Consider the following 15,557-nt stretch of genomic DNA (forward strand, 5'->3'; position numbering starts at 1 on the left):
TTCTCCGTACTGGTGTAATTTATTCCTATTATTTATTTTATTTATGATAAGAAAATGTAGTCAAAGCTCATTCTGGACACATTTTCGAGGTGTTGATAGAAAAATGTCAAAATTAGCTGTTCTAGTTAAGACTTTTAGGATGAAAAGCAAAAGAAAAAACTTTTAGACTACAATTATTACAATTATTATTTCACCACAACTATTCGTTCTTCTTCTTCTCATCGGGACCCAAAACAACGTTATAATGGTGATTAGTTTATTGATTTCCTCTAAGGGTACTCAATTTCTGCACTAAAATTTAATTTAAATTTTTTTCTAGTATTTTCCGAAAATGAATAACTTGTGGATCGTTCCTCCAGGAAAACGATCATGTAAATAAGGAGACGAATGAAACGTAGAATCACCCTGCATACCCTAACAATTATCTGTTTGAGTCATGCCGTGCACATACACCACCTGCCGATCAATACGTAAGAATTCCAATGTGGCTGTTCTCACCACGAAAATTTGCCGCCTAATGAATATTTGAAGCAACTATATGAACATCAATACTGTACTAAGTGTGTATAACAGAGTAAACAACTGATTTTACAGATAGAAAATAAAATATAATAGCTCGACGTTCGATGAATGATCTTAGAGACGAGGAACGATAATGAAACAGTAATATTTCGAATAACATGATAACTTTACTCGTTACGAACATGATATGCATGAAAGCCTATAGATGCAAATTTTTAAAACAACTTAGAAAAAAACGAAGAAACTGAGCATAAATTTGCAGTTGCCAACGTTGAATGAGTGGATTGAATAGAGCACATTTTCTTCACCTTCGTCTTAGGTGATTCAGAATATGGAATACGTTGTGGAATTTGATCATATCAACGTGGTCAGTATACATAAATGAAATGATGAGGCTTCCATTTCATTCTATCGTATTTATTTATTTATTATTTGTTTGGGTAGCGGATGTAGCGCAGTCGGTAAGAGGTCTCGTTGCTTGCACGATCGATCGGAGGTTCGAATTCGCCCCAGCGCTCACCAAACCTTCCATCCCTCTGGGGTCGATAAGTTGGTACCAGACTTGTCTGGGAGGATAGAAACGCTGACTTGACACATCGACTGGTCCCCACAAGTCATTGTATAGGCCAGTTCGTGAACCTCAAACGATTCTGAACTGAAGTGAACGTGGGGGCGCATCCCAAGCGGATTGATTAACGCCAGAAACTTTATCCTCTTATTATCCTATTTGTCGGAAAAGACCCATAATCGGTGAGAGGTGGGAGGGGGAGGGCTCAAGAAGTACCCGAGATAATTTGGTGCAGCCGACATCACAAATTAAAGACAGGAAACTTTAGCACAAACCAATCCACACATTCCAAAGTTTGCACGTATAAGTATATATATATATATATAGCCGGGTCAAAACGACATGAAGCGTGGTGCATTTGCGTACTCGTCGGCTGCACCTCTAGGAGCGTTCTAGAACTTTTGCTGGGACCATCTACCGCTGCAGTTTGCGACGGTCCCACTTCGGTTCCAACTGCTGCCTCCAACCGCCATTTCGAGCGCGTACGCAAATGCACCGTGCTCCATGTCGTTTTGAGCCGACTATAAACATATAAATTCTTCAAAACACGTACGGAAGAGGGGCAGAATTCGCTTACGACGTAATGATGGATTTCAAAGAACTGGGATCTAGTATACCACAAGAATCACTTTCAACGAGTAATCCTGTGAAATATCCCGCTTTGGTGGGGAGATGACTGTATAAAAGATATATTTATAGTATATGCATACGGTATATTTTTTTACTGTCGTCTAAGCAAAGTTCGGGCTTCAAGCTGTTCTCTGATTACTCCTCTCATTCCATTCTAGTAATCCTAGATCTCTAGTCAAACTTTGTGCCCTAACTTGTCTCAGGTAGCCCCGGTCTGTCTCGTCGCCTGCACCCATTCCTCTCGTGTACCTCTTGATGCGCACTCTGAGGTGCGAGGGAAGCATGGAGGGGTCCTAAATCACAAACGAGAAAGAACGGTGCACATTTGAATTTCATCTAAGTTTTATATAGGAAAATTGGGCATTTTTAGCATTTTAATTTGTGGATTGGCAGGTCGTTCTATTGCTATGGAGGGTGAAAAATCCTTGAAACCTTTTCTCAAGAAAAGAACGCTATGTACATTTCATTTTTATAGTTGTATATAAAAATATAGTTTTTATATATGGTATATATATATATGTGTATTTTCATAGTTTTATAGTATATATATGGTATAGCAGTATTATAGTATATATAGTTTTTGTAGTTGGACTCTACACCAAATTCTATATAGAGGAATAGCCAGTTGTAAAAAAAAAGAACCATTTTCTCCAATCATGACATGAAATGACGGTTTGTGACGTTTTCAGAGACTTTCCCTCTTTTTCTTCCTCATTTCAGTGGCCTTCTGGAGTTGTCACTACACTTCTAGAAATTCTTTACTCTGTACAGTAACCTATACATTGTTCAAAGCAAATTGCTAAAAATAGATGGACATGCATGAAAAAAAAAACACAAAAATCATAAAACTCTGGCACCATGTAAGTTTTCGGGGACTAACAGGTGAATAACAAAAAAATTAGAACTCTAAATAAATCTAAAATAATGTCTCTTTGAATGACACGCTATCAGATCACTATTCATAATAATGGAAATCGATTGTTGAACGGAAGCTATATTTAGCCAGGAGGGAATTTTCTAGACTAAGATATGTCCGGGAAGCTGTTAGACAGTCCAGAATCGTTGTGCTGACCGCGTGTACGCTTCTGAATAAGGATAATTCCATTATGATGTATATATCACAAAATTCAGTGTTGTAACAATTATTGAACTCAAAAAATAGATTTGAAAAAAAATTGCGAACCTACCTTGGCTGACTGACGAGAAGTCATTTCTTTTGCATAATTTTTGGGACGGCAAATATGTCCAGCCGTCAAAGGATCCGTGGTGAAGTAGCGCTGGTTAGCAACCTAAAGGTTAAATTATTACTTTTTATATGATTAGAAAAGGTACATGTAGAATTAATTAATTCACCTTTGCTGGGACGTACTTCTTCTTCAGGTAACATTCTCTACAAACATAATGTCCCTTCAATCCATCAACGGTACGGATACGATTGTAAACATAGCAGAGATCAGTAGAAGGGATTCGATAGAGGAGTACAGGAGAAGCACCTCTGTACGATGGAGCAAATGTGCCAGCGAAACGCTTAGACACTTCAACAGAACCGGAAGAGTCGTTAAATTCGGAAGTGACATCTTCCCCGGAATGAATGCTTGACTGAGAATACTCTAGCCAAGAGTCATTTCTGGACGATTGGGAGAATCCAGAAACATTGCCTAGTTCCGAAGAATAATAGCTAGTAGCACTGAAGTTCAGATCCTGAATGCTATTGGGCTGAATCGGTAGCTGAGTAGGATCCGACATTGAAATCGGCATCGGAGCTGGCATTTGATAGTAATTCGGTGGAAATGAGCTGTAAAATTGAACTGGGCTCGGCATGGGTATACCGAATAACATTGCAGGGGTTGACGCTTCTCGTGGATCTATTTCAGGAGCAGGACATAACTGAGGGACATATGTACTATCGTAGGATGCAGTGTAGCAGAAACTGCTCTGATACATGAGTTTAATCTTAGAGGATAGTTCGGGAGAGCCAACTATCTAGAAACGTTTATATATACGTGGATGTCATTACCTTAGGGACAATTCAACAACAACAAGCTCCGGACGAGTCCTGAAGGCTCGCACAGGGTCATCCGACCTCTTCCTTGTATGCCTAAGGTGAAAAAGGTGTGATGTTGCAAGGTCAACCGTTCCGAATACGAGGCGCTAGGAAATCGGTCCGCCCAATCCTGATGTTCTGACAGTATCTACTAATCCAATTAAACTGTAGAGCGTTGAGGGAGTTACATGGATAATGTACAGTATGAAAATAAGGCGGTGTTATATGAATTTGCTGGATTTTATTGAGAAATACACGTTAGGTTTACTCACTGCAATTGTTTACTGTACCGTGTAAATATAACTCTTATTTTAAATGCTTCTGTAAACTGGGATGAATACATTTATAATCGACATAGAATATCATGGACCCAAACAAGGATTAGGGAGGAGAACATACGTATATCAGACTTTATTGTCATTCTGGCTAAGAATGGTCAGCTAACGCTTACAAAAAGCTGTTTACTCCTAACAAATCTTCTTAGATGCGTAATATTTGCGAATACGCCGGTTATATCCTGCTCATTCACCATTGGTCAGTTTCGTGCACCTATTCATACCATGCGGCTTTTTGTTCGCGGTTGTACGTGCACGCTTCGAGGATGTCTCGCGCTTCACGCTTCATCGACAACAAACTGATTTCGAGAGGATCCTACAGGCCTGAAATGATTATTTGTTTTCCGATATAGTTCTTATATAAATTCATAATTTTGCACATTTTTCCAGTAATATATTTTTACTCGGTTCTGGATTGTTTCCAGTCTTTGCAGTAATGTGTTTTCACTCGTCTTTCAATGTTTCTCGACTCGTGATTAGTTTTAGTCTGTACTGTCTTTTCTTTCATATTTTCCATTGACTTTGACTTATATTGCAGAGTACTTTTTTTTCTGGACAATGGAAAAAAGTGAATCGAAGTGGTGTTTTTGGTCTGAAATAAGGTTCTTCCAGTTGGTCACCTTCCACAGGCCTATTGGTTTGTCTTTATATGTTTGTTGAGTTCCTATTTATTTATCTTTGTGAGTTGTTGGATTTAGGACGCAGCCAATGGATTATTCTAACTATAATCAAGGAATATATGCGAAAAATATACGAGTCAGAAGGAAATGGACTCGAAGTTTTTCTGAACGCTGATGATTTGGCTCTTGTTGAGTCACGCAAGGATCTTCCTATCCATACGAGAAATCTTTCCTTTGAGCCAAAGTACAAGATTAGACCAAATGTGAATCAGGTAGTATCGACTATGAAAGTTATTATATACGAGCTGATGATCGGTGAACTGCGACGATTTCGACATTCATTCTGGAAGCTTCACATCCTATGTTTTAAGCAGCTCTATTCTCAGATTTTGGAGCACTGGAACCTTTTCTGGGATATGAGGGAACTCGAAGAAATGGAGGATACAACGGAAGAACGTAGAGCATTCACTCTACCTAGTTACTACTATGAATTGTTGAAGGAGAAGGTATAGTTGTGTTCAGTTCCTTTAGATTTTCCTTTAGATTTCGTCTTTTTGTAGGGGTTTAAGGTAAGCATCATGATATCTCACCATTTACTATTCTTTTTTTTCAAATGAAAGATATATGGATTCTTTACGGATGCTCAGAGGCATACATCGTCGCAATACGACCGCGACGCGCTACTATAGTAGGGTCGACGCGATATGAAGCTCGGTGCAGTTGCGTAAGCGGCTGCGCTCGAAGCGACGCGGTAACGTTAGCAGTAGGGATCGAGGTGGGACCATCGCAATCTGTAGAGGGATCGTATCAAAAATCACTCCGTGATCCTGACAGCTACGCTCCTCCGCAGCGCATCAAGCGCAGCCGTCTGCGCAACTGCACCGAGCTTCAGTTCGTTTTGAGCTGAGAGGGATTTTGCCTGTCCCACTGGGACTTCTTTTGTGTTAACGCTTTTTTTAGTATCATCGTTTCGATAAGTATAAGAAATACAGCCAGTTGAAGAATGTTTCAATGTGCCTGATTCCCGTAAAAGACTAACTTTTGGAGATGTGTATATTTTTGTGGATTATAGTGGACGGGAGCCCAGATCTCTTAAGGATTTGCTGAAAGGAAGAATAGACAAATATATTCAAATTCAGGCAGCAGAAAATGCAGAGGAAGCGCAAGTTGGTGCTGAAATTGTTGAGACGGCTGCTCGGATGGCGTTGGAGAGCATCGAACGTGCTGAACGTGGCGAATTTTCTTCGACCACTTCTTCTGAACTTTAAAACCAACCATGATAAATTAACTGTACATGCCGAGGTTGTGCCCATTCACTGCCATTCATTTTCGCTTATGTATTAGCGCCGATCACTACAGCGCATTTCTAAGTGATCCGTTTCTTGAATAGTTTTTTTTTCACGGATATGGTACTGCTCCAAACATATTACTTGTTTGTCTCCACACTTGTTTGTCGTTGTGTTTTCTTGTGCCATTTTTTCCTGTGAATTATGCCTGCGGGTTTTGAGGATTACAACTTTGTGGCTACGATCCGCTATGATACCTTGTTGAAGATGAAGATTTACTGTTTTGTTCTTTTTTTTTGTCAGATAGTAACACTCTACCTCGGATACGATTTTACGTAGACGATTATGTGAAAATTTACTCTTCGCTGGACATAATGATGCAGGTGTCACGTGGAATCAATGTAGCAACATTCCATGTATCCATACTTTCTTCTGTCACATTAGATAGAAAAATATAACACGAAGAGGTCAACTGCTCCTCTTAAAGCATTTTAGAAGAATCGATGGTTTAAACAGCAAAGGAAAAAGTTCGCTGTTTGTTACTAAAAAGTCTTATAGTATTCATTAGATCACGAACTGAAAGCAGACAAAAACACGACGCATGCTCCTGAAACGTAATCCCGGTCACTTCGCAGTTCTGGATTACAAATATGAGCAAATACAAGTAGAAAACAAAAGATAGACTTAGTTCATCGTTACTTTCATTACTTCGCTGAATGCAACATGCTGTTCTTGGGATGTGAAATGGGCCTCATTTTAGGAGAAAGTATGAAAGTAAAGAAGGAGAAATATGCAAACGCGCACTACCTCACTAGCCCTTATTCACCTCGTTTTAGTCCCCGGATCATTTCGAAGTATCCAGCTCCAATCACGTACATGATTCAATTATCAATTGCTTCGAAATCACCACGTGACAAAATGTAAACACCATCCTGAGCATGTACGACTAGAGAAGAGGATAATTGACGTCAATTCCTCTTGGGATGCAGCACATATGGTTATGGAATGCTCACGTTCGTTATTCTGCCCAAAGTAATGCTTCAAAAAGTTGCGAGATTACAAACTTCTCTGCGTCGTACTAATCAAATTACGACAACTCTTTCAACGTGTACACTTTCTGGATATTTCAACTCGACGCATAGAAATACGCCTAGTTTTTGTACTACAACATACGATGGTTCTGCACTTCCCATTCCGAATGTTTGAGAGTTGTGCTCGAATTCCCGTGAGTTTCGGGGAAGCTTGATGAAATAACATTTATTCATAACAAATAGTAAGTGAACTTCAAAGCTGAATAAATGTGGCCTGTTCAAAATCAAAATATCCGAGAGTTCCTCGAGTAAGCACATCTTTTTAAGATTCGTGAGATGCTTCAGAGACAAAAAAAAAACCGAATACTATTTGGAAATTATGGTATAATCCTGCGGTGACACGAAACTAGGCAGAAAGGAAACAGTGAGACAGTGCTCTAGTCAAGCAGAAAGTGAAAAACGTTTAGTAAACGAAAGCACAGCGAATGAGTTGGAGCAGAGTAGAGTAAATTTCTTGGACTTCAAAATATTGAGAAGAGTGATGGAACAGTAACGAGGAGGAGTGATCGAAAAAAGGAAGTGACAAACGTAGCACAGCATTAGTGTAAAACAAAAATTTCAACAATAACAAAAAAAACAGGTGTTGAGGTACCAACAGAGTGCAATCCTAGAGTTCGAATGAGGAGAGGAGGATGGAAAAGTGGTGCCTGAAATGGAACTGTGAACCACCTAATATTTGAAATAGTTTCCAGAACATTAAAAATGTGAATTGCATCAGAATTTAACGATTACAACAACAGTTACAGTATCAATACCTCATTGATATTACAGAATGATTGAATTAAAAACAGTGAAGTTCGCCAGTGAATCAATAGATCGGAATCCACTCCTTCTAAGCAGAAATTCCTAGAGTACAACTCAAACCTCACCAAAATTCTAGTCTATTCGTTCTATTTGGCCTATTTTTTATTGAGAGTATAGACGAGAACTGTTATCCACAAATCATCCAACAAATATCACTGCTACGACAAAATGTCTGCTTTTTTTAAAATCACCTTACATCCAATTAAACGAAAAAATGTCGTGACTGACGCTAAAAACCAAACTCACCCCATCTACTTGGGCTTCTCCATCGGAGTACGGGTAGCAGATTTGCTGAAAAATTACTATGTTGTGGAAAAAGGCGGCTAAGAGGCTGTACGATTGTTCACAAAAGCAACCACTAGTACCTCTGAGCTCCAGAGCATCCTCCCTTGTTCGAAGGTGATTCATCCTTGACGAGGTTTTCACGTGCACGGCTGAAAAAATCAAACGGCAAAGTTCTCCTCCTTCTCCAGACGAAACTAACAAAATTACAATAATCTCAAACTCTGTGACCCCTCGGATCGTCGCATCAAACGCAAAAATCAATTCATTCAATTGGAAATAGTCTGGTAAACTGTAGCGATGAGGACGACGGTTCGAAGAACCACAGATTAATCCGATAACAACCGTACAGTGCCGATCTTCTCTTCTCATGAATATCCCAAGAAGGGTTATACACAGTTCTTTTGGTGCGCATAGAAATCTCCTGAAGAAGCGATCTTGGAATGCATTTGTGATCGAGTTTGGTCGGATCCGAGTAGAAGTGATTTTCACTACCCATCTGAAGCAGAAATGAGATAAGAAGAACAATTTCGGTCTTGGAACGACTAACCACTGTGGCCGTGCATTTGGTGCCACTTGAGTACTTTCCGACACATCTGTAGTTTCGTACTTCCTTTCCAACTTCGTAAGTTTGAAAAACGTAACAGTTATCAGAGTTGGCGATGTTATAGATGAGAATGTGAGTTCCTTTTTTTGAGGGAAGGTTAATGGCCGAGAAGAGTTTTCTTGACGGGATGGGTCCAAGAGGAACGTGAGTTGTAGGAGTGTCCGACTTCAGGACGACATCAAGAGAAACATCAGTAGCGGGAGTGTCCGACTTCAGAACAGGTTCCATGGAAATATCAGTAGCCGGAGTCTCCGAATTCAGGATAGCTTTCGGAGAACCATCAGCAGCAGGAGTGTCCGGCTTCACAACGGTTTCCAGAGAACCATCAGTAGCCGTAGTGTCCGATTTTACAATGGCTTCCAGAGGACCATTAGTAGCCGGAGTGTCCGACTGTACAATGACTTCCAGAAGACTATTAGTAGAAGGAGTGTCCACCTTCTGAATGGTTTCCAGAGAAGCGTCAGTAGCAGAAGTTTCGGACTTCTGAATGGTTTCTAGAGAAGCGTCAGTAGCAGGAGTTTCCGACTTCTGAACGACTTCTACAAACTCCATTGGCGAATCTTTAGGTTCCGTGTGGATCACATCATCATTTGAATCCAGAATAGTTTCGGCAGACGACGAGACTTGCGAAGATGTCTTCGGCAAGCCAGTAGGCAGCTGCTGTGGCAGAACCAAATAGCTGGTAGCGAATGACGGTTCCGTGCTGGTGTCCATCCCCTCGCAGACGGCAAGCGGCGGAGATTTTACAGCGGGAACAGAAGAAGGAGCGTAGAGCTGTGGTACAGTGAAATCCTCAGAAACAGGGACCAATGCGGTGAAAGTCTTCCCCGATGTGGAATACGACGATAGCTGCTCAGTGCTTCCAGTGGATGAAGCAGCCGTCGAGGTGTTCACCTGTTCTTGTTGCATGCTGTAAGAGAACATTTATTGTAGAATAGGCCAGAAACTTAAACAAACGAACTAGATACTGAAGATATGACCTTTTCCAGAAAAAAACTCACGTATTATCCATATTTCGATAAGCGTACAGTTCTCGAAGAGTCGCAAAAAAGAACTCTGAAATATGAAAAGTTACAATGTACTTCAGCTATTGTGTTCGAATATACGAACTCCAAAGAGACCACATTGATCGGTTTCGAATGCACACTCTCCCCCTCTCGGAACGTAATATTCCAGCGGGGACCACACGCCCACACAACTGTCACCATCGACAGTCCACTGGCAACTAACAGAACTGCATTGCCATTAATGATAATGGCAATGCTTAGAGAGAAGGAATAACACGAGGTGAAACCGCGGGACCTCGAGAAACAACTTCAAAAACAAACAACATAAGCAAACACAGTAGCACACAGAAGAGATGGACCCGAAAGTGCAAGAAACCCGCCATCCTCCACCTTCCTAGGAAAATCAATGATGGCGTCGGTAAGTTATGCCACGTGTAATAGTGGCACCGGTAAGTTATGCCACGTGTAATAGTGATCGTGGCAGGACCCACCAGCGACCGCAGGTAATCGTGGGCGGGACTGGGACATTTGAGAGGGATATTGATTGGATAGTTGCCATATTTCGAAGAAAGAAGAAGCTAGAGACCTAGGACCTGGAAAGCTTCTGTCACTCTCGAATTATCTATAGTACTCTCATTTGATCTCAACATTTACTGTGAGGGTGAGGGTCAAAGTCGCAAGCTACGGTTTCTCCTCTAATCAAAGGAATATTAATCTTTCGGTCCCGTCCACCAACATAAGCAATCACGGCCTTGTTGTTGTTGGTTTACTGAAGAAAAAAACCAGCAAAATAGATTCCAGAGGAACCATCTAACACCACAACGATCCTGGTCGAGAAAATTTCATGTCTGCTGCTAAGCGGTGTTGTATACGTTTGTTCGAAGCAACGTACTTCCTCAGAAAGATTCTTTTTCACCTCGTACGGCCATTTGCCCGAGAACATGTGTGAGTAAAAGCGTTACGCCGTTAAGTGCATGGTAGATTCGTCCCATACGGACACCCAACAACGTAGTGTGCGACCCGCGGATCAAGGTCGAGTCAAAACGACTGGAAAATCTGTGCAGTGGGATAAGTGGCTGCGCTTAAAGCGACGTATCCGAAGGAACAGTTAGGATTGACATGAGATCCTCGTTGATTCCATTCATCGCTACACTACTAGTCAACCTGACCATTCCTGGATCACAACCGCTCGGTACGCGGTGTCGCTTCGATCGCGGCCGCCTACGCAACTGCACCAAACTTCAGGTCGTAGCTTTACGATGGGAATCGTTATACAAATATCCAAACGTGGAGTAAAACTTCCCACTCTTTTTCAATTCCAGAGGTTGCATCGAATTGAGCAGTCCAATTTAGTTGTTATGATGTAAATGATCGTTGTTACTGCCCTATTAGATGCAGCTAAGGTGTGAATGAGTGCTGGCTACCGCTGTGGTTCATCTACCTTACCTTCGAAAATTTTTCACTGCATTGTTCTTGATTGCTCGGATTAAATGTGAAGTAGCTCATTATGCAATATACACACCTCGTATCATCTAGAAAGATGATGCGTAACGCAACTTCAGGTGTTCTCGGGTTCTAGGATTCTTAACTGATCACTTTTTCGTAGCAGATCCTCAGACAGCTGAATAGCCAGCCTGCCTAGAAACCATTCATCTATAGCGAGATGGGAAGGATTTCTCATCCTTTCAGATCCTCCTTCTCCTCTAACCGAAGCTGATCAAACTTCCGTGGAAATCAAACTAATCTTGACCTTAATCTTGAATTCGATGAATAGAACATCTTAATTTAAATCTTTTATTCATTACGAATAAGTGAGTACTGAAAGAGTGCATGCAAGCTTCGGAATCATAGAGAAATTTTAAGAGTTTAAGGAAGTGAACAGACGGATAAACAACCTCAACTTGCAAAAAAAAAGCTGTCAAGAGTAGCGATAATACGAATCATAGAGGAAAAAGAGAAGAGATTCTAGTATTGAGGTAAGTAGCGATCTCATGTGAGGACTGCAGTCAAGTGGAAAATTTAAAACGCTTCAATGTTTCAATGGTTTCAAATATGAAAACTGTGCTCCAGTAACATCAATTTCTAACTAATACAGTTGGATCAATCAATTTTGTGTTCGGTCAACTTACAGCAATCATTTCTGGTATGAAATACTGTTCTTAGTGCGTTCCACCTCGCCATACATGAAAAGGAAGCACTGAGACAGAAACTACATTCGCATTAAATCATACACTACAAGAATTTCTTTAAAAAGATCACGTGAACGAAGAGTCCATTAAAATGATGCAGTTAATGACATCTAATGAGTGGGTTGACATAGTGAATAATAGATAAGGTTCTATAGAACTACTGGTAATAATAAAAATGATTTAGGCACTGCAACAATGCTTGATCCTCTAAATAAGTGTTAAATATGGCTGGGCAAAATGAAATAAAATACGCACAAATCTGATATCATGCAATAAAAATGAGTGTAGAAGAGTACTTTCTCCAGGTAGATGGATACATATTGATCAAAATTTAGCGGTGCTGAAATAACAGTGATGAGTCTAAGTGAAATCAAAGTCTTGCCACGTTTCTAAATTGACAAATCATTTACCTTTATGAAAATCTTTAGCATAGCAGTATTAAAGACGTACACAATGAATAGTCTAAAAGTACAACTCGAAGAAAACAAGAAACATCTATTCGCTTCAATACCTAAAAAGTGTCAGATAAGCATCAACAGAAGTGTAGTTGAAACACGAAATCAGTTATACATGGCAGATCCAAGACGAGTAATGTTAATAGAAAGCAACTTACCAATTAAAGGTGGATGAAGTGAATGATAGTGTTGATACTAGGATAAATTACGAGTTTGCGAACGAGTAACTCTTTTCTCTGAATAAATTTAAATTAAAAACGACTGTAACCATTTAAAATCTGTTAAAATATTGAGAAGTTCAATCTTAGAATGGAATAGTTTTCTGGGTTTATCTCGAATCCTTCTTATTTCCAGGGATTCATCAGGAATTTTACGGTGTTCAGTGCAAATTGTAAAGCTGACAAACTAATTAGGAAACAGTTACAAAGCAAATGAGTGCTAGAAAGGAACCTTCAACTTTCTATAATAAGAAATTTATGTCGTAAGAGAAGAGACTTAGAAGGTGAAGTTAAAAAGAAAGCTGTGCGGAAGTGCTGAAGAGCCTTAAAGGACTTTACGCACAACCTCGATTCAGAATAAACAGTAGGAAAAGATCCTATCATTAGCTACCAACTTGAAGTACACATATTCCTCAACATGACGTTAGCAGCTGCCTCAAATGAGGGATTTAGAGCCAATATCATTCCTCTAATTTTTTCATACATAAAAATATGCTTGAAATTTTTGGCGTACTTAAACTAGAAGAATTACGTATACAATTTAGGAGGGCTGTATTCTGGAAATAATCGATGTCACTCCTTCAGTACTGTTTAAGAATGGAAATGCCGATTCGTGTTCGTTCATCTACAGTCATTCGCCGAAAAGCACATTCAAGCACACAAAATCTAAGATATCCACAATCGTAACACTACATCCACAGACGAGAGGCTACTGGTATGATAAATATTCGGGAAAATTTCCATTAAAGAGTACGTACTAGGTGATGTACTAGAAACGAAAGACAGTTCCTCAAAATGAAAAAATTTTGTAGTGCTCCTCGCAGCAATCAATACAAGAAGATCGAACACTCAATTTGACAGACTGGAAGTAATCGAATTTGACCTCAGAAAACTACGAACTCTCCTCTACAAAATTCCACATACACTATTTTTGGGTGAAATTAGAATATTCCGGAATCGTTGCTCTATATGTGTTAAAACAGTTGATACTGGTGTCAAAAAGAAGGCAGACAGACCGAGAAATGATCTATGAATCCACATGCAAGTTTTGTGGAATACACAAATCTTGTTCTACTTCTGTTGGATCTTTTGTACATGAAATTTATGTTGAAATGAGAGCAAACTAACTAGCAGATGATACTTTCACAAGACTGGTATCCTTACTCTTGGCAGTTTGCTGGACAATTGAAGCACGTGGCTGCACGGTACGTCGTTTCCTATCCTTCCTAAATGATACATATCGAATAGTTAGGCACTTCAGTACCGAAAAAACGTTCAGGAAAAAAAAGAATGAGCTCCGATGTTGCGTTCCCCAAGCAATCGATAGAGATCACGACGTAAACAGTTTGCAAGTATCAAGAGTGATTTTAAAAAGGCGCAAAAAGTGGATGTGATCAGCATGCGAGTGTAACAGGTTGCTTCGTCGAGTTACGTGATCACTATGATAGCAAATGATCCACTTGACCTCTGGATTCACAACGAACATTTCACATTTTAACTGTGATACTTGTGAACTACGGTCCGAATTCTATTTACTACTAGAGAGACGCCAATATTAGAACTTCGACCAAACACTGATTTTAATATCAACTTACTTGACAACAACCTTCTGTACGACAAGATATCTCGTTAACGGCAACTTCACCTTCCTATTTGTCCAAGCAGAAATCTCGTCAGTGAGCAATTTAGGCGTGCAAATGTGCTCAAGTCTGGCAGGATCGGATTGGAAGTGGTTGTTATTGACAAGCTTAACAACTCCGAAATCAGTAACAAATTAATTCAAATACAAAGGAAAAACTAACCACTGTGATCATCTCCTTCTTCGTTTCATAACAACCATTACATAAGTAAACATCAAAACGGCTTTTCTTACGGGAATATGAGAATGAGTAGCAACGATTCGTATCTGGTGCATTGTACAGAAGGACGGGACGAATTCTATCGCAGGAATAAACGATCAATGCAGGAAAAGTTCTTTCCGAACCAGTGCTGGCACCGGTTTCTTTCCGGCAGGATCGTTCAACGTCGGGAGAACTATTCTGGACGGGAGACTGGTCCCCAAGAAGAGAGTTATTTGAATTCTTTTCGTTTCGGGTCATCTCCACTCCAGAGGTGGAAGGTTCTTCGGATGTTTCTGAACTTGTCACCGTTAATCCTGAAGATGAAGTCTGAGCCTGATCGGAAGAGGAAGTCTCGCCCGAAAGTTGAGTGCAGAGCGTAGGATGGACTGACGCGAAAGTTGAGAATACCGTAGAATACAGTGGCGAACTCGTAAATTGTGACTGTTCGCGAAAAACGTCAACAGGAGCACACGTTGACGGTAATGAAGTAACAGAAGGAAATCCAGAATAGTACTGATACGGTTCATACAGGGACGGTACATAAGGTGGAAATGTCGGCGAATACATCGGGAAAAATGACGAAACCGCGGGGAGACTTCCGGATGGTTGAGAGTCGGACATTGTAGAGTACTGGTAACAGTACATTACGAGTTATTTAACAAATGGAGCTGTACAGTCACACCTGGATGCGATCAAATAACTTAAGGATACGGCTGACGTACACAGATGTGATTAGGTTGCGAAATTGCGCAGCAAACGCTGTCTGCATAATTTGACGTACATGTACGCGCGACATTGTTGTGACCTAAGATTACTGTAGCTGCAATCAATCAGCTGCATTTCAAATCTGTGTCTTGTTCTTAGTTATCAACACCGTTCCATTTGAGCGAATCTAAGTGCAGTCAAGTTATTTACAGTTATTGAAAGAATTGTTAGTTACTATCTCTCGCTCATATCATGAAAGCAACTCCCAGTTTAGCATCATCCAGAAAACAGATCTCCATGAACTCCTCACTATCATGTACACCTAGCAAATGAGGAGAAATCAAACTGCGATA

At 40.2% G+C, this 15,557-nt stretch overlaps 4 protein-coding genes across 6 annotated transcripts; 1 reads left to right on the plus strand and 3 right to left on the minus strand.

The window, feature by feature from the left end:
• Nucleotides 1–2,742: 2,742 nt before the first annotated feature.
• On the minus strand, nt 2,743–3,664 carry RB195_021165 (uncharacterized protein; the record flags this gene model as incomplete). Its single annotated transcript, XM_064207766.1, has 3 exons — nt 2,743–2,805; nt 2,908–3,009; nt 3,074–3,664. 3 exons carry the CDS (start codon nt 3,662–3,664, stop codon nt 2,743–2,745), a joined length of 756 nt encoding a protein of 251 aa, XP_064063647.1.
• Nucleotides 3,665–4,657: 993 nt separating this feature from the next.
• On the plus strand, nt 4,658–5,987 carry RB195_021166 (uncharacterized protein; the record flags this gene model as incomplete). The annotated part of the gene is made up of 4 exons (XM_064207767.1): nt 4,658–4,736; nt 4,798–4,991; nt 5,106–5,225; nt 5,859–5,987. 4 exons carry the CDS (start codon nt 4,658–4,660, stop codon nt 5,985–5,987), a joined length of 522 nt encoding a protein of 173 aa, XP_064063648.1.
• A 1,667-nt stretch (nt 5,988–7,654) lies between these two features.
• Nucleotides 7,655–11,981, minus strand: RB195_021167 (uncharacterized protein; the record flags this gene model as incomplete). 2 transcript variants are annotated; one of them, XM_064207768.1, is made up of 6 exons in its annotated part: nt 8,152–8,191; nt 8,266–8,334; nt 8,533–8,681; nt 8,733–9,699; nt 9,791–9,845; nt 10,713–10,788. In XM_064207768.1, the coding sequence occupies 6 exons, from the start codon at nt 10,786–10,788 to the stop codon at nt 8,152–8,154; spliced, it is 1,356 nt and encodes a 451-aa protein (XP_064063650.1). The 2 variants fall into 2 exon arrangements, with proteins under 2 accessions (XP_064063649.1, XP_064063650.1); XM_064207769.1 differs by lacking the exons at nt 8,152–8,191; nt 8,266–8,334; nt 8,733–9,699; nt 9,791–9,845; nt 10,713–10,788 and adding exons at nt 7,655–7,743; nt 11,951–11,981 and having other exon boundaries at nt 8,533–8,619.
• A 335-nt stretch (nt 11,982–12,316) lies between these two features.
• On the minus strand, nt 12,317–15,268 carry RB195_021168 (uncharacterized protein; the record flags this gene model as incomplete). 2 transcript variants are annotated; one of them, XM_064207771.1, is made up of 8 exons in its annotated part: nt 12,317–12,325; nt 12,396–12,496; nt 12,599–12,635; nt 12,669–12,676; nt 13,787–13,884; nt 14,254–14,405; nt 14,461–15,129; nt 15,182–15,268. In XM_064207771.1, the coding sequence occupies 8 exons, from the start codon at nt 15,266–15,268 to the stop codon at nt 12,317–12,319; spliced, it is 1,161 nt and encodes a 386-aa protein (XP_064063651.1). The 2 variants fall into 2 exon arrangements, with proteins under 2 accessions (XP_064063651.1, XP_064063652.1); XM_064207770.1 differs by lacking the exons at nt 12,599–12,635; nt 15,182–15,268 and having other exon boundaries at nt 12,650–12,676; nt 14,461–15,144.
• Nucleotides 15,269–15,557: the final 289 nt, after the last annotated feature.

The sequence above is a fragment of the Necator americanus genome, chromosome X (assembly GCF_031761385.1).
Source record: "Necator americanus strain Aroian chromosome X, whole genome shotgun sequence".
Lineage (NCBI taxonomy): Eukaryota > Metazoa > Nematoda > Chromadorea > Rhabditida > Ancylostomatidae > Necator > Necator americanus.